The sequence below is a fragment of the Maylandia zebra genome, linkage group LG8 (assembly GCF_041146795.1).
Source record: "Maylandia zebra isolate NMK-2024a linkage group LG8, Mzebra_GT3a, whole genome shotgun sequence".
Taxonomy (NCBI): Eukaryota; Metazoa; Chordata; class Actinopteri; order Cichliformes; family Cichlidae; genus Maylandia; species Maylandia zebra.
This window is the reverse complement of record NC_135174.1, coordinates 12,085,184-12,110,009: the sequence shown is the minus strand read 5'-3', so window position 1 is coordinate 12,110,009 and position 24,826 is coordinate 12,085,184. Positions and strand designations below refer to the sequence as shown.

Genomic DNA, 24,826 nt, shown 5'->3' with positions numbered 1-24,826 from the left:
ACACACACACAACATCTCTGATCCACTCTACTCTAAAGCATCATTGCAGCCACTGGGGGTCATTGTTCCCCAAAGCTCCTTCTCAAACTCTGCTGTTGTTCCAGCGTGTGCGAGTACATGTGCGTGTAGTTGTGCGTGCAGCCCGTGCCGATGTTAGCTCACCACGAGTTCATCACTCGTTTAATACATCACAACAAGTGAGGTTGAGAAACAGCTGAATAAAAGAGGGGGGATTGGGGTTGCTGCTCACTTTCACTGATTTATTCATCTGTGACCTTGTTCTTCATAAAGTACATTTTCGATTCTTGCAAGCAAGCAACTTTACTTTTCATATTCTCGGTGGTGCCTCTTTTTGCTCTCCCCCCCCCCCCCCCCCCCCCCTTAGTCTTTGCTTTAAATCGCCCTGCCTTCATCTGTGTGTTTTCTCTCATTGAGATGCAGCAACTCACTGATCTCTTCCCCTCATTACCTATTTTTCTCAGTCTTTCATGCTTCTGTCTTTTGTTCTCCTATTGCTCTCTCTTGCTCTAGTTAGCATTTTCTCTCAGAATTTTATTGGTGCTGGCTCTCTTTGATGTTTTTTTTTTCTTTCTTTCTCCTTCTGTCAATAGATAAAAGTTATCCAAATTTAACCATTTACATTTGAGATTCGCTTTAAGACTCTTGTTGGTTGTTTTCGTCTCCTTAGTGTTAAATTAGCTGTCTTAACTCTGCGACGTACCTGACCCCAAAGGGATTTCACCTCTACAGGTGAGTTGGAAGTCCCTACTAACTATTAATGGGATTTCTGTTTGACCATTAACCTCCGAGGGCGATCCTGCAAAGTACACAGCAAGCCCATGATGACTGCTGGATTAATGCCTGATCCCTGGATATACTAGAGCTTGCTGGGTCTAGAAACCAATCGTGCAACTTCCCCAGTCCTATTTAGTGCAACGCACGAGGGCACACACACAAACATCCAGATTTGGAGACTCGAGCACACACACTCACACCCGCAAATAGCTGGCGAGGAAGCTAAATGACACCAAGTGACCGCGTGGTGTTTTTACAATCAGCTTTGTCTGGATTGTAGCTCAGACAGTGCCACTCTCCCCCCATCTCTCTCATCACAAAGACCGGCTGTTTTACAAGGGTCTGGCTGTAGTAAAAGCCAAGGGTTGCAGGGGGGCACAGAAGGCTGTCAGGGTGGATGTAAATTACACAAATAAAACCCCACACTGTCACAGAGCTTCCCCCGAGAGAGAGACAGACAGAGACAGAAACAGGGAAGGAGGGGGTAGGATGCTTGCTATAAAGCGGGACAGACGGAAGAGAAGACAGGAAAAGGCAATGGTCAGATTACAATGTACAACAACTGGCAAAGGTATTTTAAGAAAGAGTTGGAAAAACCTTTTTGGTAACAGTCATTTAGCACTCGGATAGAACTGTGCACGAGCCTCGCCGACACAGTCCCCCACACTTATGACATCCATCTTCCTCTTCTGCTCCATATCACCTCCTCCCATCCTTCCCTTAGCAACCCTCCCTTCCTCGTTGCAGGATTTGGCTCATCTCCTGTGCATTTTGGATAAGAGTTCATTTTTGCTGGATAAAGACATGCAACCGTGAGTGTAGGCACACCGACGAATGTCACGCTTGCACCTCTCCCCGTCGACTTTCGTCTTTGCGCCAGGAGAAGCACTATGACCAGTTGCGTTCAGTAGGAATCTGGGTGTGCTTTGTAACAGGCAGGCATTATTTTGTATCTTGGCAACATTAACAGTAAAAGGAAACCCGATTATAACCTGTTTCCTCTCTTGCTGCTGCATTCACATTAGCCCACCATTCAGCTTCGCACAAACAAACAGAGAAAGGAAAAATGTGTGTTTTGTTAACTTAATGACTTCGTCTAAGAACACCAAAAAGCCCGTTAAGATGATCAACAACTAATCCTCAAAATATATTCCATTTTAAATCATATGTGGAGTAACTCACGATCTGAAACTGTCTTGATTCCACGCAGCAAAAGTGGTCTCGCAATTCAGTGTTCCCGTGATACTTTACAGATTATACGGGATTTATGTTCGGTACGTTGCAGCGTCTGTTTAAATTCGTCCGTTCAGTCCATTAGCTCGCTGATTTGCTTTCCCTGCTGTCTGCCATTTTCCCGCCGTAAGTTTCTTCTTCTCCTCTGTTCACCCTACCCTCGTTCATTTGATAAGCTTCACCGCAAGGAGTCATAAAGTAGTGATTTGAAATAAATTTGGTGGCGAAATTTGCCCAAAGCGGCTGAATGTTTTAATAAAAACCCAGATTTTTTTTAACTCTAATGTGTTAGTAATTGTATCCAAAGAGCAAACTGTTTGACATATTACCCTATCAATATTTTGTCCCACTTCTAATATCTGAGAAAGCTGGATAAAAGGAAAGGGGGAAAAAAAGAAGATGCAATTTCATCTTCATCAATAATCACAGTGACTATTAAAAATTACTGCAAACTCATTTTGTAGATTTTCTTCACAGGATTTCTACTCCTATTCTGCCACAAGTATTAAAAGTAATGTTCTTGTTGCCACACTGTACTTACTGAACCAAAAAAAGAACCCCCGCCCACAACCCCAACTCTTACTTTCTTTTGTTAGCTACTCAGTCGGCGTAACCACCAGGAGCAGCATACGAGGCACAGCTGGATCCTCGGTCGCTGCCAGCCTCGGCCTCTGACGACTGCACAACAAGCTTAGTACGGTCCTGTGACCAGTAAACCTCATGGCAGCAGGGCAGTGGCAGACGGCAAAGCACTTAAGTTGATTATATAGAGATGTACATTGCCTCAGGGAGCTAAGGAGATACTTGTGATGCTCGAGAAGAGAGTAATTGGAGGGAGAAATAAGTTAGGATATGCAGAGTGAAGGAGAAGAGAGGAAGGATCCTGTTAATGTAAGTTCCAAGAATGGAACAAACTGGATAATGAAATAATGGTGGATAATGAAGCATAATAACAGGCATGTCAACAAATATACAAGTATGTTCAGAAAGGTTGTTCTTATTGAGAATTGTAGGGGTAATTTTGTATGATGGAATAAAAAACATAGATTTACTGGAGAATGTTTTTTCAAATTATACTTGCTTAATAAAAGCTTCAAAAGCCCTTCAACCCAACTGCTCTTACGCTGTATGGGGAGAGAATAAACACAGAAATTCAGAGAAGTGCAGAACGGAACTTAGGAAAATAAAAAACCCCAAACCTTGAGCTCTATAGAAAAGAGACACTTTTATGTTTCTGGCTACAATAGGTCTAATTGTCTTTTATTATTAGATGAGTGAGATTTGAAAAAGTAAAACTCAGTTTTACTTCTGGCCAATCAGAACTGTAAATGGAAGAGTTATAAGAATAACAGTTCTAAAAACGTTCGTCCTTTTCTCTCCCAAATTCGACGGAACTGAAAGGACGCTCAAGTAGTCCTTAAGTGCAGTCATTGTACTTTTGGATGTGCTTTCTAAAAATGGATTTTTTTTTTCTTGCCAAAAAAGTACTATATTTAACAAGCAAAGCTAGTACTGCTTTTGTTACCATGCCAACATTTTTTTCTTTCTTTTTTCTTCAGTCTCAGGTTTCTAATCAACCAAAATACAAACAAGAGTTTTAATCCCACTGATTTTTAGACCATGAGATGTTTGGCTTAAAGAACTGCAGTGACTGCAACATCCATATATCCATATAGCTTAATAATGCTTAAACAGTGCACCGTATTCATTCTGTTGCCTGGTTTTTAAAGCAAGCGATCCAGATCTTCATGTCTTTATGTTGACACTTCATTCTTATCACTTTTTGCTCGAGCAGTTTTAAGCTGGTGGTTGAAAGCGTCAGGTGTTTGCCATTTTGTTTCCTGTTGCCTGTGTAAAAGTGGAGCAAAGTTGAGAGCAGCGTCATGAAGGTGATTTGAGTGTCACATGAATGCCACACTGATCTTTGTCTAATTATTCTTTCATGGGGTTGTTCAGTTGCGTTAGATGGTTTCAAATCAGAAGTGTAATTTGAGTTGAATGTTATTTTAAGTGCATTTATAAAAAGGCATTTTGTTATCTAAAAAATAATAATAATAATGTGTACACACCAGAAATGTCTGAACAGGACTGAAAACAGGAAAAAAAAGAAATTACAGCAGGGAATAAAATCTGTATCTTTATATATATTATTTATAATTATTATATTAACACCTACAGTTTTAACAGAGCCTTGAGCCTGCGTTCCTTTTCTGTAAACAACAGGTAAGTGGAGTGTGCACTGTGTGCATGCAGGTATGTGGCTGTGAATGGTCGGTGTATGCAATACGGGTGCTTACAGACACAACAAAAGTGTGTGAATGTGTGTCCTTTTGAGTGTGCATGTCTGTCTGTGTGAGTGAGAGCTACATGCGTTTGTGTGTGTGTTAGCCATATTGTGTGGTTGTGCTTTGGAACAACAAAAATACCCTTGATGATGTGTCCCACTCAGCTCTTTTGCCAGATGACTGGGTTTTGGGCACACACAGAGAGGATGGTGTCCATTGTTATCGGTTTGCTGGAATGATCGTGCACCTGCGTGGTGCTGATGGTGGGATTTGCTCCATCTGTGTGTGTGTGTGTGTGTGTGTGTGTGTGTGTGTGTGTGTGTGTTAGTGGTATGCTTTAACATCTTGCTTTAGTTCGTTTTAAAAACGAAAATAAAATAACCTTTTAATTCATTCATGACTCATTTTAGAGTAATGAAAAAGTTATCAAAATTCCACTGAAGTGGTTTGGAAAACTGATAAAATCTGCTTGGTCTGTGACTTTTGCACATACTCACAAGTATGTGCGTGTTGCTTAGTGGTTGGTGACCTGGCACGCTGAAGTCACCTATTGTTTGCACATATCTATTGATTCAGTCTCTTTAATTATCCACATACACCCGACTTTCTGTCCATTTACATCCTATGTACATCTGCATCCAACTCTTTGTGCGTTCACATGCAAACAGCACGCAGATCATTTGACCATTACTCGGTATCTGAACTGTGGCAGTGACACATACGTGGCCGTCACTGGTGTCACACTCTGCCAAAGCCATGTTTAGCCCGCGCTGCTCTGGCTGACTGCCTGCATTTAATTGGATTTAAAATCTCCTCACATACAAAATCTTGAATAATCAGGCCCTGTCACAGCTTAAAGACCTTATTATACTAACAGAGCACTTTGCTCTCAGACTGCAGGCTTACTTGTGGCTCCTAGAGTTTTCAAAAGTAGAACTGGAGATAGAGACTTGCAGGGCCCTGTTCTGTGAAACCAGCTCCAAGTTTAGATTTGGTAGACAGACTTACTTCTCTACTTTTAAGAGTAGAATTAAAACTTTTCTTTTTGATAAAGTTGATAAAGTTGGGGCTGGATCAGTTAAACCTGAATCCTCTGCTACTCCTGCTGGAATAGGCTTAGGCTGCCACTCAGTGGGTTATGGGCTTCTTTATACATCTCTTTTCACTCTGTGTGTATACACTACTGCTGTATTTAATTATTAACAATTATTAAATTCTGGCTCTCTCCCATCTGTGCCTTTTGTTCTATCTCTCGCTCCACATCCTGGCCTTCTCCCCCAACCGGTTGAAGCAGATGGCTGCCCCTCCCTGAGCCTGGTTCTGCCAGAGGTTTGTTCTGGTTAAAACGGAGTTTTTCCTTCCCACTGTACCCGCATGCTTGCTGATAGGGTTTCTGTGGTTACTGGGGTTTCATTCTAATATTATCGGATCTTAACTTACAATATAAAATGCCTTGAAGTGACTGTTGTTGTGAATTAATGGTACAAAAGTAATTGAATTGAAGATTAAATTCCAAGGTGTAGCAATTATCTCGGATCCAGGTCTGCAGGGTACTATGTGCATGTGCGTGTTTAAAATGGAGAAAGAGAGAAGCTAGCTGGTCAACGTGCTTAATCGCTTATGAATTAGTTTTTGTAAATGCATAGAGTATGTGTGGAGTGATATTTAGTTTATAAATTTATGTTTGTATATACGTTTGTGCACCACTTTGTGAAGCTGTGTACATTTTCAGGCGTATGGATGCACATACATGCTCTGCGGTGGACTGATCGCGCATACACCTGTCTGATCAAAAGCTCAAACAGGCTTGAGAGCGTGCGTGAGCTCATTTGACTGCTATACGTGTACGGCACTCTCATGCTCCTTCGTACCAACAGGGTTATTTTATGTGAATTTTATTTAGGACAGATGAATGTCAGCAGATCCATTATCCTTTATCTGAACTCCCTAGAGGAGAGGGTGAGATGGGGCGGGATACAGATGGTTCGACGGATAGGACGTTAGTGTCCTGTGACACTCTCGTTAACTGTCACTTTTTGTCCTTTATGAATTATTCACACTATATTTTTTTCTTCACTTCATACTCGCGATCTCCTCCACCATCTACACACTCAGACACACACACATAGAAATATACACATACATATGTGCGGAACTGTCAAAAAACACATTTCTCTGTTTTTTTTCCCCAATACAATAGTTCAGTATAAACAGAAAGCCCCAACTCCATAGGGATATGCTTTTCTCTGCTTGTGTTTTTGTGTTGTTTTGGATTTTACGGTCCCATGTGGATACCAATTTGCATAGTTCTCTGGCTGTGCATAGATAATTCTGGGAATTCAACCACCACAGAGCATATAGAAATGCACTTGCTTGGACTCCTCATAGCCTGAGGCTGGTGCCGCTGTGTGTAATGCTGGTTGATTGAAAAGGGTAACAACGGCACAGTTCACCAAAAAGAGAAATAAGCAAACAATGGCTTCAGTGAATAGTTCCGATTGTTTTTGTTTGTTTGTTTTCTGTTGTTGTCTCACTTCACTTCTCAGACGTTTTCCAGATATTTAACTTTTTGCCTTTTCAAGTCACTGCGGACTAAGAACACTATCATACTGAGGCCTGACCTTGAGAATGGATGTAGCACGAGTGATGCGCAAAGGATTTTGAGCTGTTTATTGGGACATCTCGGGCAGAGAGCTGTGGACACATTGGATAAACACTCATTGACACAAGTGCATTGACAAGTGCTCTTGGAGGCTGGGATATACGTGCAGATGTAGAAACAATAACACTGAACAGTGCGCAACAGTGCAGTATGATAGAAATCGAACCGGAGGATACGCAAATGACACAATGACTAAACCACCGTCAGAGTACATTTGGCAACTCTTACAACACAAACTCTGCTCACGCACAAAAAAATGTGTTTGAGTATTAGAAATATGGATGTCAACCATTTTGAAATAGAGGGAAGTTGCTTGATAGCGGGGAAGTGTAGAAACCATCGGTCTTTACTGTCAGCGCTTGTATCTTTTTGACATCACTTACTATATTTTGCCGTCACCACTGTTGTAACAATTATCAGGACTTGTTTCAAAATCTGTTACAAAATGCTTTCGGGTTATCCACACAGGAGATCACAGCTACACTTTGCCCTGATGAGCCGAGCAGCAACACTTCAGGAATCAGTTTAGTCGTTAAGGGCAGAAGATTGATACCACTGTGGAGAAGCAGGAGGGGAGAGGATGGAGGACATGGAGCGGCACCTCCCATGACAGATGCTTGGTTGAATTAGACCCACCACTCACACAATCCAAAGACATAGCAGCAGTGTGAGATTATTTACTCTGAACTCCTTACCATCTTCAATTGAACAGATATATATTAATATTTTTAAGGGTTAAAATGTGGAAGAGGCAACCGTTAGCATCCAGGCCTCAGAGAGCCATACAGCATCGGTGCATACATAGTTAGATTTAGATACAGATGATCACAGAGGTGGAAAAAAATATAATGAATGATTTTGAAACAGCACAGGGTAATAACAAACTTTTTTTTTTAGGCTTATACCATAAGTTTTTTTACACCCCCCCCCCCCCTTCATTTATTACTTTATTCAATAAGAACACTTTTCAATCAATCTTGTCTCGATCGTGACCTTTATCTGCTTTAAAAGCTGTATTGATGAAGATAATGTTGCAGACCATGATGCTGTATGGAGAGAAAGGGGAGGGGAAGAGCATGATGAATGATCCGTCCATGGAGAGAGGGAGATAGAAAGAACCGGGCTGTTTGCCAAGTAGGTTAAAGGTTTTGCTGTCGATGTCTGCTCGGTTACATGGAAACTGTTCCAGATAAACACACAAATGTGGAGCGCGCACACCTTTGGTCAAATACAGTCTAGACAACCCAACGCTCGACCGTGTGCTAACAGAAATATACGCCATCTTCTTCTTTTCTTTTTTTTCCCTTCTGTTTTTTTTTTTTCACATTTCCAACTGATTTATATTCAGTTCAATCTGTATGATTTGTATTTACATGCTACCATATCACCATACCACAATACAAGTCACCAGAGAACCTTTTACACAGACCTTTTGCTTTTTACTCTAAAAATGCGGACGCAGCACGCTCCAAATCAAGCGAGACGCAGCCTGCGCACCATCTCGTCTGGCCCACAATGTCCTGAAAGGAAAGCAAAACAACTGCCCCAAAATCAATAAGATGGAGCATTATGCTACGAGATCCTGAGACGAATGCGTGCAGTGGGTATACTGCTGTTTAACTCGATTTCAGTGTAATGTGCTTCTGCAGTGACCTTGACTGATTTAAAGAAAAAAATGGTGACGTGACACCTACACAGGTCCACACTTTGCATAGTGTGGTCTCCCTACACGTGAAAGACTAAAACCTAAGTAATCTGTGAGAAAGCAAAGATGTACCTAGTTTATTTAACAACAGCAAAGTTGACAAGCGTGCCTGTGATGTCTCTCCAGGTTATACAATAATAACAAAAACCGAATAGAATGAGTGGAATACAGCAAACGAGTTGATCCGGAGAGAGGGTAGCGAAGTGAATATTGACAGGTTCTGGTGGATGATTTTGTTAGCTGCTGATGAGCTCTGACACGACAGGCCTCCCAGCAGCCTCTGGCACTCCTGTTCTCACCTCCACACATGAGCAAGCTCATCTGTGAACTCCCCCTCCACCTTTTTACACATTTAACTATGCCACTTTTTTTTCCCCCGATTAAACATGCAAACACTGATACACACACACCACACACACACACACACACACTGAAGCTCACACACAGACAGATGCACAAGGATCTACACTTTCTTACATCGTCACTGAAGCTTAGCCTTTACTTTTTTTTTGTAAGTCAGGGCTGTTGGCAGCTAAGATGGAAAGACGGGAGACTGCAGAGAGAGAGAAAGAGAGAGAGAAGGGGGGTAGAATAGGGCTCTCCATCATGCTGTCAGTAAGGTGCAGCTTTAGCCTTAGCAAGGAATATAGAGTGTTTTTAAAAGGTGCTGCGAGGTGCAGCAAAGATGAGTCGGATAAATGACTTCTCTTTTTTATTCAAAGAGCCCAGTGAAGCCCACAGGGTTGCTCCGTGTGGGTGGGTGTGTGTGGGGGAGGGAGGGGAGAAAAGGAGTGTGTGTATGAAGTGGAGAAAGTGTCACAATGTGCATGCTTGAAAATGTGTGCAAAACTCAGACTTGTGTGACGGCCGGCTGATGTTTTTGTTACTTTCTGACATTATAACTTATTATGGGGTTTTTTTTTGTTTTGTTTTCTCTTGGCTGTTGCTCTCCACCCTTTTAAACCACTGACTGGGAAAAGTAATGTAGTGTAGCCGGGGCATGTAAGGTGGAACAATGGCTCAAAAATATTGAATAAGGAGTGAAAGGGAGCTGGGGTTTGAATGACAATGGGTCAGAGCTGGCGGTGAGGACAGATGATGTGGGGTGGGGGGAAGATGGTCCAGATTGATGACAGATCTCTGCTGGTTAAATATTATCAGGCTGCTTTTTTTTCTTTTTTTTTTAATCTATCAACACCCCCTCCTCCTGTCCTGGTATCACACAGAGAATAGCAAGATGTGGTCAGCTAATGATCTGCCCTTCTGAGCCATTCACTTTTTGTATTAGCCTATTTACTTACTTTAGAGACACTCCCCCCTCTCTATGGGTTCACAACACAGATGGTTTGGGTAGCCATAGCGACTGCCATTGGATGCCATCAGTCCAAAGCCAGTCTGTGCTCTTCTTCTTCTTCTCCTTTTTTTTTTTTTTTTTTTTTTTTTTTAATCACAGGCAGGCCCAACTGCAAAGGCAGCTCATTTCAAGAAATTTTTCTTCAGCGTGAATGAATAGAAAGAAATTAGCAGTGCCTCTACCCTGACTTTCTCACAGATCTGTTCATTTTTTTAAAAAAGGTTCCTCTTCTCTATTACGGTCACATTTCACTAGGATTGCAATGATATGCGCAACCGAGTGAAGCAAAAGCACAAAAGTTTCTCTGTGCTGCCAGATGCAAATGCATTTTTTTAAACATATGATAAGCCATGTGATGTTAGTTTTGCTTTCACTAGTTCCCTTTTTTTCCCCCACCTCAATGTTTGTGCACCTAAATGCCAAGCGTAGGACGAGCCAATATCTGAGGGCAAAAGGTTTTCCACTGATATCTGTTTCACGTGCCAGTTGTGTGAGAATGACGCAGCTCTATTCTACTCCCTGGGGCTACGATGAGTAAACCTTTTGACTGCAGTAACAACCCCACATACAGTGAATATCTTTGAAGCTGACCCGTATGTGTACCTCTGGGATTTGTGGCTAAATGTGGCTGCCTTTCATCCAGTTAACTCCTCTGTTTCTTACACACACACACACACATACATACATACATACATATATATATATATATATATATATATATATATATATATATATATATATATATATATATATATATATATATATATATATATATATATATATATGTATATATCTATCTATCTATCAGGGAAAGGAGTATAGCTGCTCCGTCTACTTTCACTGCACCCCATTCTTTTGAAACGCTGATGACTCCCTCTCTGCTCATTGCTCTGCTCACTTCTCATCTAATGTGCCGGAGTCATCCATTCCATTAACCCTCCTCCTTCTTGCCTTCCCAAGTTAGAATGAGGCAGATCCCCAACCCCCCATCCCCTCTTTCTCTCTCCCCCCACCTCTCTGTAAAAGGCAGGCCAGCAGGGGCCGTGGCGGTGATGACGGCAAGGGGCATTTTTCATGCTCTGAGCCGCTCTCCCGAGGGCCTTTGTTGTCCCCACCGGCTCCCAACTTTGCTGGGTAAGCTGAGGATTTCACACGTTTCATCAACATCCAAATTAGATCGGCACTTTTTGAACATTTCATATCATTTGGCAGAGTTGTGCACAGACACCGACATGCATACAAGCATTAGAAAACAGGTTGCAGCGAGAAAGGGCGCCCAGAAGAGAGAGAGGGCAGTCAACTTTTATGAGAGAGCGAGCACAGGATTAGAGCTGTATCGCAAATAACTCCCAGCCCACTCCACACACTGCAGACTGTGGTTTCAGTGAGTGTTGACTACACATTTGGCCTGCAGTTGTCCAACCTTTTGTGCAGGTCGTGGCACACATTCAGCCTTTGTGCAACAAGCACAACAATTGGTGTGCCCTGTCTGTACTGGTGTTAGGGGCACTGCTGAAGCGGAGGTCAGTCACCGAGGCATCATAATGCTTTGGGCTGGGCACAACAAGAATGAGGGCAATCCACTTAAAGTGAACCACTAACCCCCTCCCACCACCACCACCACCTCCCATATCCCCTCCAGGCCACCACGAGCATCACACTTCTGAATAGAAAACAGGAAATTGGTCCTCTGTAGCACTTCAAATCCTGAAGTGTGAGAGAGAAGGCACCAAGAGGGAGTGGGGAAAATACTTAGATCTATAAAAGAAAGAGATGAAATGCTTTCAACCAGAAAAGCAGACAGCATGGTCATAATCAAAAACTTGAAAGAGATGCAGAACATGCTTACTTCTCCCCCCCCATTTTATCAGCACATCTCTAGTTTTTGAGAGCTCTGATTTAAGACCACGAGATGGAAAACCTGGATTCAGGAAATGCAGACATGGATAAATGAGTGTAGCTTGAGTTGTAATTGCATCAGTAATGCCAGTTTCTGAGTGAGCTTTGGCAGAGCAGAGAGATTATTCTTCCAGCTTCCTGCTTCCTTGCCTTTTGACTCTCCCTCTGCGCTTTCTTGCAAGAGCTCATCTCCTTTCTGTAACTTCCTTATAATATACTTCGCCTGCTTCTCACAGTTTAGTTAATTAGTCAGCAGCTGCAGGTAAAATATGAGTATAGAAGGATGTCATCCAGGAACGTGTATGCAAAAGCAAAAGCAAGGGATGCATTGCAGGGAGCACTGTCAAAATGAGCTAAACATTAAATTTGCAATTAATTTCCAATCTGTGTAATTGATTACTGTAATTAACACAGCCGTCAGCTTTGAGAGTGAAGTTATTGGAACTAGCCGAGGTGGAACTAACCAATGGCAATCAACTAAAGCGCTGGGCTGTAAACATCTGAAGTTTTTCACTTTCGGGAGTCTATGGGGACTGGGACTTGCTTCAGCTCTGTTGGCTTCACTTTTCAGCCCTGGAGGTTGATAGCTTGGTAGCAACGTGTCGGGACCAGTCCAGACAATATACCATACGGGTATGATCACTCTGCTGACAGGCGCACATAATTTCAAATCAGGATAATGATTATCAAGTCTCAGTCAAGGTTTGGTTACAGTTTGTTTTCTCTGCAATGGTTTCTCTGTGATTAATCATGGTTAATGTGTGAATAAACACTTTTTTTGTAATTGATAATCAACAAAACTTATAAATTTGCCAACAAAACTTCAGGAGGAATTTGACCATATTTTCTTTCCCCTTGTTTTTCTCATTTTCTTGCTCTCTTTGTTGTTCCTTGTTTCTGTGCTTTATTCTCTCTTCTTCTTGTCCTTTTTTTTCTCTAAATAGAATTAGCCAGTATCCGTCTGAATGCACTAAAACATCTCCCCGTCTCTGACATCTAATGGAGGCCATTCCAAGTCTTGGATGACTGATATTGAGATATCCTTCCTCCAGGGTAACATCCATAGCAATTTTCTCTTGATTTGCTGAGTGATGGACTTGGTGCAAAGCAACATAGACCTAATGATCGTTGAGGAGATGGCTCTCTAACTCAAGGCTGTAGAGTGTGGACAATTACAAGCTATACAATAAGCTACGTCGCTTACCTCTTCTCTCTCTCTCTTTCTCGTTCTCTTCCTCTGCTGAAGTATTTCCAGAATGCCGCCGGCCACGATGGATTTATGAGTCGGCCATACTTTGGTAAACACCGATGGTGGGCAGCTTTGTCCTCCCCCCTCTGTGATATAGTGAAGGTCCCCCATAAAAAATGGGAAAACCAGGTTACGGCCACCATAGAGCTGGGCTGAACAATAAAAGGCTTTATGGGCAGATATATGCCTGTACCATAAATGCTGGAATCTGCTGTCGGAAGGACATTAAAGGGATAATGACTGGGGGGGGCTAAGAGGGTCCTTTTAGAAAAGACACTCTTTCTCACACACACACACACACACACACACACACACACACACACACACACACACACACACACACACACACACACACACACACACACACACAGGATGGCAAAGCACCAAGGCTGAGATCTATAGACCAGTTTAACTTTAGGTCAAGGTTTGTGTGCGTTCATGCGTACGCATGCGTGTGTATGTGTTTCCATTAGATTGACAGAGGGAGGTGGAAGTGATACAGTTGTTCATTGATAACTGGAGCTTGTTCTCACATTGGAGGGTCGGGCCCTCATTACGCACTGGCTCAATGTCAGGGAGCACAGCTGCTGGGTTTGGCTGGTGCTGCCTGTACAGGCTGCACAAAACCAGCTGTGCAAACAAACACACACACGGAAACTGTAAAGGCAGTAAGGGGAACGGAGTGGTAACAGACGGGCCACGGAGGTTCAGGTAGACTTGAAAGCAAACATGCGTAAACCCACACAGGTATGCACGCCAAAGATGTGATTCTAGTTGGAGAGTGACAGGAGGAAGTGGTTGCCAGGGCTATGCTAGTGATAGGGGTGGGGTGGGATTACGGTGCTGATCAGTCGTGGGATAATGCTGACATACAGAGAGCCCGTTTTGTCTCACAGTGTGACAGAGACCTGAACAGACTCGATCACTATCTTGCCGTCTCAAATTAGGACACATTTCAACTCCTTAAAGTGCTTCTTCTCTGAATTCTCCACCGCTGTGCTGCTTTATTAGGCCGCTGGGAAGATTTAAGAAAGATAGAAACCTTTGCTGAGGCTTGCCCCAACTTCTTTATCGTCTGGGCATTAGCCATCTGCTGGCACATGTGCAGGAGTGCTTTGGGGGAGGTGAGCCATGAGTGCCTGTGTTTGTGTAGTAGCCACTAAGGCAGACAGGAACTCTAAAATTAGGCCCAGGCCATTCTAACTGGAACATTTCTGGCCTTATCGTGTCAAGAGATAGCTATTACCCAAGCCGACTGTTGTCTGAGCGATACGGCAGGTCTGGTTGGTTTTTCTTTCTTTATTTATTTTTTTGTTTGTTTTGCCTGTTTAGTGTCTCTAGGCAGCCAGAGCTCAGCAGACTTTTCCATGACATTGAGACAATTTGATTCTGTTTTGATTTGACCATCATGTCCAATAAAGAGCACATTGTGCAGGATGTGTTCGTTAGTCACAGAGGACAGAAATGATCTCCAGAGTGAAGGTAGCAACACAAGAGCCAAGGGCTGATTGCAGATGTAAGTGGATCGTCTCCAGAAACAGAAATTCTCACTCATGCTCTAAAGAAGGATACTGCTGAGTCCACTTTGTGCACTTACACAGGACTTGTGCTCCCCCCCACTATTGCCGTGCGCCATAATCCAAATGACAAAACAACCTATTGTTTGTTCTAACCTGTCTGCCCATCTCCTTGGGGAAGGAATGGCAAGGCGTGCACTTTTTACAGCTTCCTAGTCCCCCTGATTGGACTCAGAAAGAAGGAAAGTGGGGGCAGTAAAAATAGTTTGACACCCTCAAGGTCCAGCCAGCAATCTCCTCTTCTCTCTTAGCCCATAAAACTCTTTGAATTCTCTCCTAAACCCCCCCACCCCCACCCCCACCCCCCATTTCTCTCTCTATTTCTTCACCAGACTCTCACTTGCAGCTTTGCTTCAGATCAAGGTTGTTATGTTTGCCGCTCGTGGTGTCTCCCTATTATTTTCAGTTGCATAACTCTTTCTGCAAGGCCCCTGCGTCTGAATGCAGCTTTGATCAGGTCCGTGCATCGGTTTGGAGTCGGCACTTCACGCACCCTCACTTTGAAGCCCGAGCGACGAATCTGAGACTGGGTCCTCAGCGTCAACTTAGGGGATCGAGGCACAATCTCATTGTCTCTGGCTTTCCAGTGCCAAAGTACTTTTCCATGTTCTCAGGAGTGTGGCGCTTGTTGATGCTGGAACAAGAATAGCCACTTGAACTGGTGTGTGTTGATGTGGGCTGAAACCTGTGTGTGTGTGCGTGCCTCTCGTCCCTCTCCCTCTTTAACTTACCACTCTTACTTCTGCTGTTGTGGTACCAGCCGTCAAGTGTATGTCCTGGCTCTTATATTTTGACTTTCATGTGAGAGTGACATATTACATATTATTACTGGGAATAAAAACCAGTCCTAATTTTTCCACTAATGCAGTGTAACACACTCAATTCTCCAACTGTGTACTCAGAGGAGTCCGCTGTTCCAATATCACCTTCTCCTGTGAAAATTGCCACGTATTTACTCTTAGCCACTTGGATATATTCAGTTCTTTTTTTTTTTCTTTTTTGACTTAATGGAGTTCCTCTTTTCGCTACAAATAAAAAGCTGTGGGAAAAGGACTGTATGTCAGCCTAATCTTGTATTCTCCCCTCTCTTAATAAGTAATGATCAGCAGTCTGTTATCTCTCAGCTTGTTTTATGCAATCATGGGGTATTACCCAGGGATGAATGCTCCCTCTTCAGAGAGGAAAACAGAGCCTGGAAAATTAGCATTTTCTGACAACCATTACTCACTGGGCTAATCCTGTCAAGGAATGTGTGGCTGCGCTATCAATGCAGACGAGGGGTCGCCATGGCCCAGGCCTGCACATCGGCTCTTATCAGGCAGGGTAAACACACTAGGGGCCTGCATTAAATAAGTGTCACAGTCACTGGAGGCGGAGCAAGCCGAGCCCCCCTGCCAGTGTGCAGATAATCCCTTTCAAAAAAAAAAACATGCTGGTCAGACCCAGCTGTGGCCTGTGGCTCAGGTGTAGGGAAAGTGGGGGAGGAGAGGTATTGTCTCGGCTGTGGTGTAGGTTACAATACAAGCCACTCAGGGTTTTTTGGCCGTGCTTGTGTTTGCGCAGATACATTTCACAAGATCGGGTATCAGATGTTCACTGTCCACCCAGGCAGTTTTGGAAAAGCTTTGCGTCCACATCGAGATACCAAAACAGCTCGGAAAGTGTCCTCCTATGTTCTCGACTTTGTCAGGGACGTCCCACTGAGTTATGAAACAGGCAGAATTTGCTCTGTGTGTTTCGAACGTTACATTTCTGCTTTTACATTGTTAAGGTTAAAAAAAAAAAACCCACACAGTTTTGTATGTTGGTGCCTGGCCTTAATCTCTACTATTATGCATGCACAGACAATTTGGGCCAGCAGCTGTCCTCCAGATCACATGACAATCACAAAATTACAGGCTGGGATTTCTGAAGCACATAAGGGGAAAACATGAGAAGTTTGGATGCACTCACGGGGCTACAAACTTCATTGCCACTATATTTTATCAGCACTGATATTAGCGTCAGCTGACTGTTCAAACTGCTTTTATAGTGTGAGTTTTTGCTATGCCTCATGGATGACACAGCTGCAGGGTTTGCTTAATAAGCTGGAACAATGTTACCTGGAATGTTGCGGTATAAAGTCAGCAACTCCGAAAACAACTTCCTGGACTTCTTCTAGCTGTAACTAAACTGTGAGGGAGGAAAGAAAAAGTTAAGCGCCCTGCTACTATGACTGGGTGACTTTGGCACTTTTTATCCTTGTGTGTGCTGTGTGAACCGAGGCGCCTCTCTGGGCAGCACCAGAGGAAAAGTGTAATAGTGTTACACTGGGTATACAAGGTGGGAAACCTTGAATAATGTGGGGATGAGAGCAAGCCAGAGATCCGAGTCAGCCAGTGGGTCACCAGAAGGTGAGGCTGCCTACTTGCCTGGGTTCAGGAAAAGTTCAGCCGCATAGCATTAGGCAAATTAGGGAGACCGCGGCCGGGGGAGAAGAAAATCGGGAGGGTTAGGGACTGATGAGGGGAAAGGGTCAAATTAGTTGGAAGGAGGAGCCCAGTAAAGAGTGAGAACATAAACGGGGACTTCCAGGAAAAAGAAAAAAAGAAACAAGAGAGTTAGATTGTGATATAGCAGCCGCTGTGTGCACAATCACTCTGTAAAGACACGCAAGACTAATTACTGAGCTTATATAACTTAATCATGTCCTCAAATACTTTCCTATTTAAAGCCCTCGCTGCTCAGTTTGACGGCGGCCGGCGGGCTCACCCCCCAAAAAGAAACACTCCCGCAGTGCCCGTGTTTCGGGAGAGGGAGATCCGTCGTGACGTCCCTGAAGGGGTTAAAGAAGGGGCGGAGCAACGCATGAAAGGCACCGAGGGGAAGCAGGAGAGAGGGGGGGGGGAGGAGAGAGAGAAAGAGCCGAGTGGAGGTGGAGCCAAAGCTCTCAGCTGCTGTGCCTTGTCACATTTCTGCAGAACATGATAGCCGCACGGTTTGGTGTGGGAATGGTTTTAGGCTTCTCTTCCCCGAATACAAAACAAGGCGGCGCTGCGCGTTTTAACGGGAGCCTGGATGTTGGAGAGCAGGGTCTGACGGAGGGAAGCGGCCGCTCGTTGTAGTGCAACAGAGTCTGCGAGGCTGGGGGGAGGAGGAGGAGGAGGAGGGGGGACTGGTTCGTTTTACGGAGCTGACAGGAGTCCACCCACGACGGGCGCAAACGGGACAACCGACCGTAACCCAAAAGGACAAACTGCAACTCTGCGGAATTCCCTCTCCTAATATTTGCGCCTGCAACACATTCCCAAATCTCCCTGCGCTGTCCACGCAGACTTTGGAGATTTGTGTTGTATTTATTTAAAGATTTGTTTGGACTGGGGGTTGGATTTATTCTTTGTCGTGTGGATACAGCCTCATATGTTGCTCTGTTTGAGCAGCGCCGTAAAGACAGACACCTTCTGTTGAAGTTATTCGGCTCGTCCCCGATTTTTTTCTTCTTCTTTTTTCCTTTTATTGTATTTCTGTTGTCGAGTTTCTTACCTCGGACACAACGCAGACTGCTCTTTGAGATTATGTTTTCATATCCGATCAGGCGCATTCGGACACCGATTCATCCATCGGTCTGGTTTTCGATCTTCACATTGCCGTGAGAAGATGCCAAATGTTCCGATGTCCCTGCTGTGTTTGGATTTACCACTTTCCCCTCGATTTTAATGCAGTTTCCCCCCCTCCGTTCGGCACCGCTGCTGGTGGCGAGCTGAAAACCAACCCCTCACAAACAATTCGGGTATTTTGTTTTTGTTTTTTGCCCTCTTGCTAATATTTCCCCCCTGCCGTCGCCCTGCTTCATATGATGTATGAGAGTGTGGACGTTGTGGGACTGAATCCCAGCCCGAACCCGTTTTTAATGATGGATTACTACAACCAGAGCAGAGGATGCTTGATCCCGGAGAAAGGACTGATGCCCGGGGCGCCCCATCCGTACAGCACGTCCATCAGGAACCAGCACTGGAACGGCTCCAATCACTGTAGGTGCTTTTTTTTTTTTTTTTTTAAACACCCCCCCCCCCCCTCCCCTTCATCTCACTAATTGGTGAAGTTGAACCCTCCCTGTTAGTGTGTGTGCATAATAATCACTATATTTCCTATTTTGCGCTTCCCAGCACACGCCGGTCGCATGTGAAACGATCATTTGAAGGCCTTTTTATTCTGGAGTTACCACTTCCATTATTTAAACCCCATAATATGTGCTCAACAGCGCTGCACGTTATCACAATCAGTAAGCCGTCAATGCTGCAACAGGCCTATATATATTTGACCCACTTTCGTCTCTCTCGTTTCTTTCTGAGCGTTCGCTCAGGTTTGGGGTTTTTCCCTCCTTCTCTTTCCTGCCAGTCTGTTTGCGCTCTGATCCAGGCCACGCTACCCGAAGCTTTTGCGTTCCTGAAATCTGCACTTAATGCAAACCAGGTTTGTGCAAGCGATGCCAGCGTTAATCAGATCAAACTTTCATGCCAGTGTTATCCCCTGGTCCTCTGGTAATCTGGGAAGCTGTACCCACAGGCCAAAGTTCCTCAGCAGCAGCACCATGGCCTTCACCAGACAACTGTATCTGTTAAATGTTGAAAGCCTTGCACTCATTTATTTATATTTAATAAATAATTTGAAGTGATGTTCTCGCATAACTTTATTTTTTAAAAAAACAATATTTCAGTTAGTATGATTTTATGTGTAGACTCCTGTGCTAGGTAGTGAGGATAGCAGTCTTTATAAATGACAGGTTTATTGTGCTTTTATATCAGTGAGATTTAGTTTAGATTGATGATACGTTCATGCGTTTGCTGCATGATCTCCTTGGGTCAGTATCCGCCAGCAGCCGTGGGAGATTTAATTTTGCTGATAGCATATCTGCTGCAGATATGAGAGAGAGAGAGTTTTATTGCAGCAACAAAGTATAGCAAGAGCTGCTTCCCATTCTTTACCTCAGTAGAGCCAGGCTGCATAAAGCGTGAGCAGGCCCTTTTTATAAAGGGATAGCTCTGTTGTCTTTCACTGGTGAAGGAGCTAAAAAAAAAAGGCAGGAATCTCCACGGGCTCTTAAGGACCAATTTCCTCCTTGTCTCAAGACTATAGAAACGCACGACAAAGGGAAATTTAGACAGGAATTTCTAATGTTTGGCAGCAACAACAAAAGACAAGCAGCCATAACTATTTTGTACGTGCTGTAATCTTTTCTTCATCTTTCTCATCTCATTATTTGTTTTGAAAAAGATCTCTCCCGAGTAAAGAGGCGAAGCCCGTACATTTTTTTTTTCTAAACAGATATTCAAAGAGCCTGATAGTATTTATTGAACCGGTCCATTAAAACAGCTCTAGTGGTGGCATTGATTCAAACCATGTGAGCTCGTCTGAGGGGAGACTGTGGGGGTTTGGCCCAGGAAAAGACCTCTGATCCTTTACTCGACTCCACATTGTTTTGCTCAATGGAGGAATTGCAGGGGGAGAGTGAGAGTGTGTGTGGGTGAGGGGTAGCATATCTGCTCTTTGCCTTACTGCTTGAATGTAATAAAAAATTTAGTGCACAACCAGAGAACATTGACGGGAGGGTGTAGAGCAGAGAGGCGCAACATCCGTAAGTGTCATCACGTGGCTCAGAGGCTTATTGGATCATAGGGCTAGAAAACAACCCAGACAACAGCGCGAGATTTCCTCGTCACTCCCCGCTCTCACGCAGGAATCCAAATGAGCCAGATTCAAAAAAATCACAAGACAATCCCATAAACATCTGTTTGCTTTTTTGTTTTTTGAAGTTCACAGAGTAGTGTCATGGTATGTTCCTCTGCACTTTTCCTGGTAGGTCTTACCATTTTTTTTTTTTTTCTTTTTACCCCCTCTGTGCTTTTCTTTTTTGGTCCTCTGTTTTTTCAACCCCTCCACATTGGATCTAACTATTCATTACAGGCTTCACAGAAGAGCTTTCTGGCTCTAAGCATGCACTCAGTGACATCTTTGCTAAAGTGAATCTAGCCTAAAACGGCCTTCTGGACCCACTGGCTCCCAGTTGCCTTTAGGATTGATTTTAAAATCTTATTGCTGGCTTTTAAGGTTTTAAATGGCACTGCACCTTCTTACCTGTCAAAACTCCTTAGAACTTATCGCCCCAGGAGATCTTTGAGGTCAGCCGACCTGATGCTTTTAGATGTTCCCAGGTATAAATTAAAGACAAAGGGAGAGAGGGCGTTTGCTGTGGCTGCACCCAGACTGTGGAACAGTTTACCTCCTCACGTCAGACTCTCCAAAAGCCTAGAAACTTTTAAAACCGCTCTTAAAACTCACCTCTTTTCATTGGCTTTTAGAAAGGTTTAATTTATTTGTTTTATATATTTTTATTTTATTTTTATCAGCGAGGTGTTATTACGAAATTGTGTTCTATTGTATTTTTATCTGTATTTACTGTACAGCACTTTGGTCAGCCTTGGTTGTTTTTAAATGTGCTCTATAAATAAACTTGACTTGACTTGACTAAGTGAGTGGGTATAAATCCACATCATATGGGTGCTTCATCCCAGTATTATTGGTTCTTTAACAAGGCCATATTATGCTTTTGAGCCTACTCCCTTCCCTTTAGTGATATTAGTGATAGTGATATTCCTTCAAATTGCTTCTTTTGTGCATTTAAACGTTATAAAGTCCAAAGCACACACCAATGGGGTGTAATTAAGTCGTACAGGACTTGCTGTTGCTCAGCTTGGATTTACTGACATTCAGATTTACTCCTCATTTTCTTACTTGTATCACCAATATATATTTGAATTATACCTGTCTAGCTTAAGTCATGGAATCAGCAGCTTCTTCCATTGTTATTCATCTGTTGGAGCCCCTTCATGCACTTCATTAGACATGGCTGTTTTGAATCTGTAATGCTATAGTTAAATGACAGATGATCACATCTCTAACTGTTTGTTCTAGAGACAATATTAATGATTTTTGGAAAGAAGAGAAGTCAGGTTTTGCCGGGATATTCGGTGTATCACGGTAACACAATTCAGTTGTAAGTACTGCTTTTTGAATACAGACAGAAAAACCAGCCCTGCCTAGATTTTCATATCCCCTCAATCATTTTGGGCTAGAGAGAAAAGAAAGATGAGCATTATTTTGTCATTTTACAGTCAGAATTACACAGCAAGTATGATACTTTGATGATAAAGGGTTAAGGCCTACAACAGCATTCGTAGAGTAGAGGTTATGATACATAACCAATGTTCAGTGCTCTTTTGCCAGGCTAGCTAACTAATCATAGGAGACTGGTCTTTTCCCGAGGGGATCCTTAAAGAGACTGAAAGGTGCAATATGAGAAAGATTATGTTTCCATTTTACATCAGTTGATATAATCCAGCACACTATGAGCCTGTAAAACGAGTTCTTAAAAGATGGTGTGTATTAAGAGGTTTGACTGTTTACATGTAGCCTCTGTTTATCACCAGGTTGCCCAGTCATAGGCATTGTGTGCTGTTTGTATTTTGGTTCTACTTGGAAGAAGGCTGTGAATGGCTCAGGTGAAAAGTGTGTGGCCTTGCAGATTAAATCCACTTGATTTTTCACTGAGTCACAGTCAGAATCCTTACAGCGGTTATAGGCTCATGCACGAAAGAATGCACGCGGCTTTGTTCACATGACTGTCACACACTAAAAACTGGGGATATGGTGGAAAGGGGGGATTGCACGGTAGGCTCAAATGCTCTGCAGCCCATGGGCGTCTTGCTCTTTGGGGTATATTTTTCTCAGGCTGTCTATAGTGTAAAAGAATCAGTCACTGCATAGAGCATATGTGAGATGGAGAGCAAAGCATTCTTTGTCATGGTTGTCTTCTGATGATGAAAGATGATGAAAGTGCGCTTACATGAACAGTATGCGTCTTAATCTGAGTTGTTTGATATTTAGTCCTTAAGTCCTTGTCCCCCCCTCTTTTTTTCTGGCTGTAAGAGCAGTTTTTTGAATTTGCATTTTTTTAAGTTTCAGATTTACAGGCAAGTCCATTTAGTTTTTTCTGAGTCTGCAGTATCAGACAGCACCACAAAAAGCACCCGTAATTGTTTGTGTTGTGAAGCAACACTGAAACACGGAAAGTGGGTGATGTGTTTGGACTTTGTGCAGGAGAACAGATTGTGTCAGCCTTACGAAAGAAATGCAAATATCACTTCCTGCACCTTTTCTTTCTATGTGCATTTTTTTTTTTTTATAGTGCATGCTAGAAACTGGAAAAACATGAACAACAGAAAATAAACGGTGAGTCGGGTCACTAAGCAGAACTGGCTAGAGTACTGTCGGTTTCTGGCACAGAAGTGTGTGTGTGGGGGGGGGTTCTATCCTACAAGGGGAAGATCATAAAGTACAAATTTTATTTTCTTGGAACAATCAAGGATTTCTTGGCAAAGCTACTTTAATAACATTACAGCTTGTGACTGTTTATATAAGGCAGGAATGCAAATTCCAGGCCTTAGTATTCCTGAATGACCATGCCCTTTATGTGACTGTGGGGTCCCTGAGTCTTATGTTTTTTGCTTGAACACAAATGTGTCTTGGTGCCATCATGAACATCAGGATTTTATTGTGGGGCTTTATTGGTCCGGACTTGATGGGACTGGCAGAAATGATGCACAGCTCTGAGACAAGGTCATCTGTTCTTCTGGAGAAGGAAAGCGTTAGGCAGTCTCCTCATTTTGCCACATCTATCTAAACCCGATCAACCAAAGGTGATTGCGATTTAGTAGCCTGCATGCCTGGGACATCACAGAGCGGGGAGATGTGTGTGGGTGAAAGAGTGCAATCTGATTGTCCACTGGAATACGCTTGCTCTCACCTTCAGGGTAACATCAATAACAAATTGTGTCATCAAGGTATGTTTGCAATGGCAGAGGAGTGACCGGAGTTCAGCATTGCTCCTGCCATTCTCCTGGGAAAGGCTGCAGGGCAGCATTTCACAACCTGCCATCACTTGCTCCCAAAAACGGCACCTTGCCACCTACCTGTGGAGCAGTCGTTGCCCTTTTAATGCAATTCAACAGTTACTTACAACAGTCGCTGCAGTAAGTTTACCAAGAGCAACAAAGATGCGTGTTTTTGTTTGTTTAAATGCCCGTTGGCTCAGTCACTCCACAAAGTGTAATGACTGGGTGTGGTCCCTCACCTTGAACAGAGTGGCAGAATAACCGGCTTTTTACTTCCAAACACTGCTATAGCTGGCTCGCAACTTTGATGTTGTCTTGCAGGTGGCGCGACGTAATGCCTTGCTATTGCATATCGAGTACATCACGGGTTCAGCATATTCTTGTCTGGGCATTTCATTTTTTCTTTTCCTTTGTGCACACATGAACGCACGCTCAAACCAACTGATGGGCCTCAGCTTGTTTGCGGAGAGAATTAGCCGGAGGCAAAAGTCAGAGTGTACTGTACACCAGTTTGGTTTGCCGCTAAATCCCCAAACAAGGGTTGGTGTACACTGCAAAGCTGACTTTGATGAACAAAGCAGTGCAGACAGAAAAGATCCAGGCAGTGTCATTGATTCATCAGGGCTTAAAGGAGGCAGCTGATTGCAGCCGTTGCGACAACAGGGCTGTAATCTCGCTATCAATAATTACATTCTCCCTGGTGTCAGCACCGTTACACACACGCACGGGGCTGGGAGGGCCATCAAAACTGTTCAGGTTAAAGGGGGATTCTGCCCTCTAAAATATTCATTGCTTCTTCATTTAAATCAATTCTGCTCTTCAGGGGCAGTCAAGCGTCAACTGTCAGAAATTGAGCTGGGCCTGTTGTAATCACTTCTTTACTTATCTCTACAGATGGCTTGTTCGCAATGTGCTCTGCATGGCTAGCTCACCGGCACTGTCTCCCTCTTCCCCTCTCTCTCCCTGCGCTTCCCATCTCTTCCCCATCTCCATGTTTTATCCCCACCCTCCCACAATGGAACACACATAAATTCATCAGGGTATTGAACCACGGACATTTATCATCCCAGAATTCATCTGCGAGGCATTTTCATTCCTAAAGTGTGTCCTTTCTCACACTTTATCTTCCTCCCTGTT

The 24,826-nt window shown here is 43.5% G+C and overlaps 1 protein-coding gene across 2 annotated transcripts in view; it reads left to right on the top strand.

Annotated features, from left to right (window-relative positions):
* raraa (retinoic acid receptor, alpha a) overlaps nt 1–24,826 on the top strand; it is a 143,022-nt gene that overhangs the window by 83,916 nt on the left and 34,280 nt on the right. The window contains exon 1 of one of the 2 annotated variants that reach the window (XM_024803496.2): nt 16,973–18,769. The exons of the other annotated variant lie outside the window; for it this stretch is intronic. Coding sequence (XP_024659264.1) covers nt 18,592–18,769 — 178 coding nt within the window. The 5' untranslated portion in view covers nt 16,973–18,591. Of the gene's footprint in view, nt 1–16,972; nt 18,770–24,826 lie in introns of those variants that run through there. 2 annotated transcript variants of the gene reach the window in all.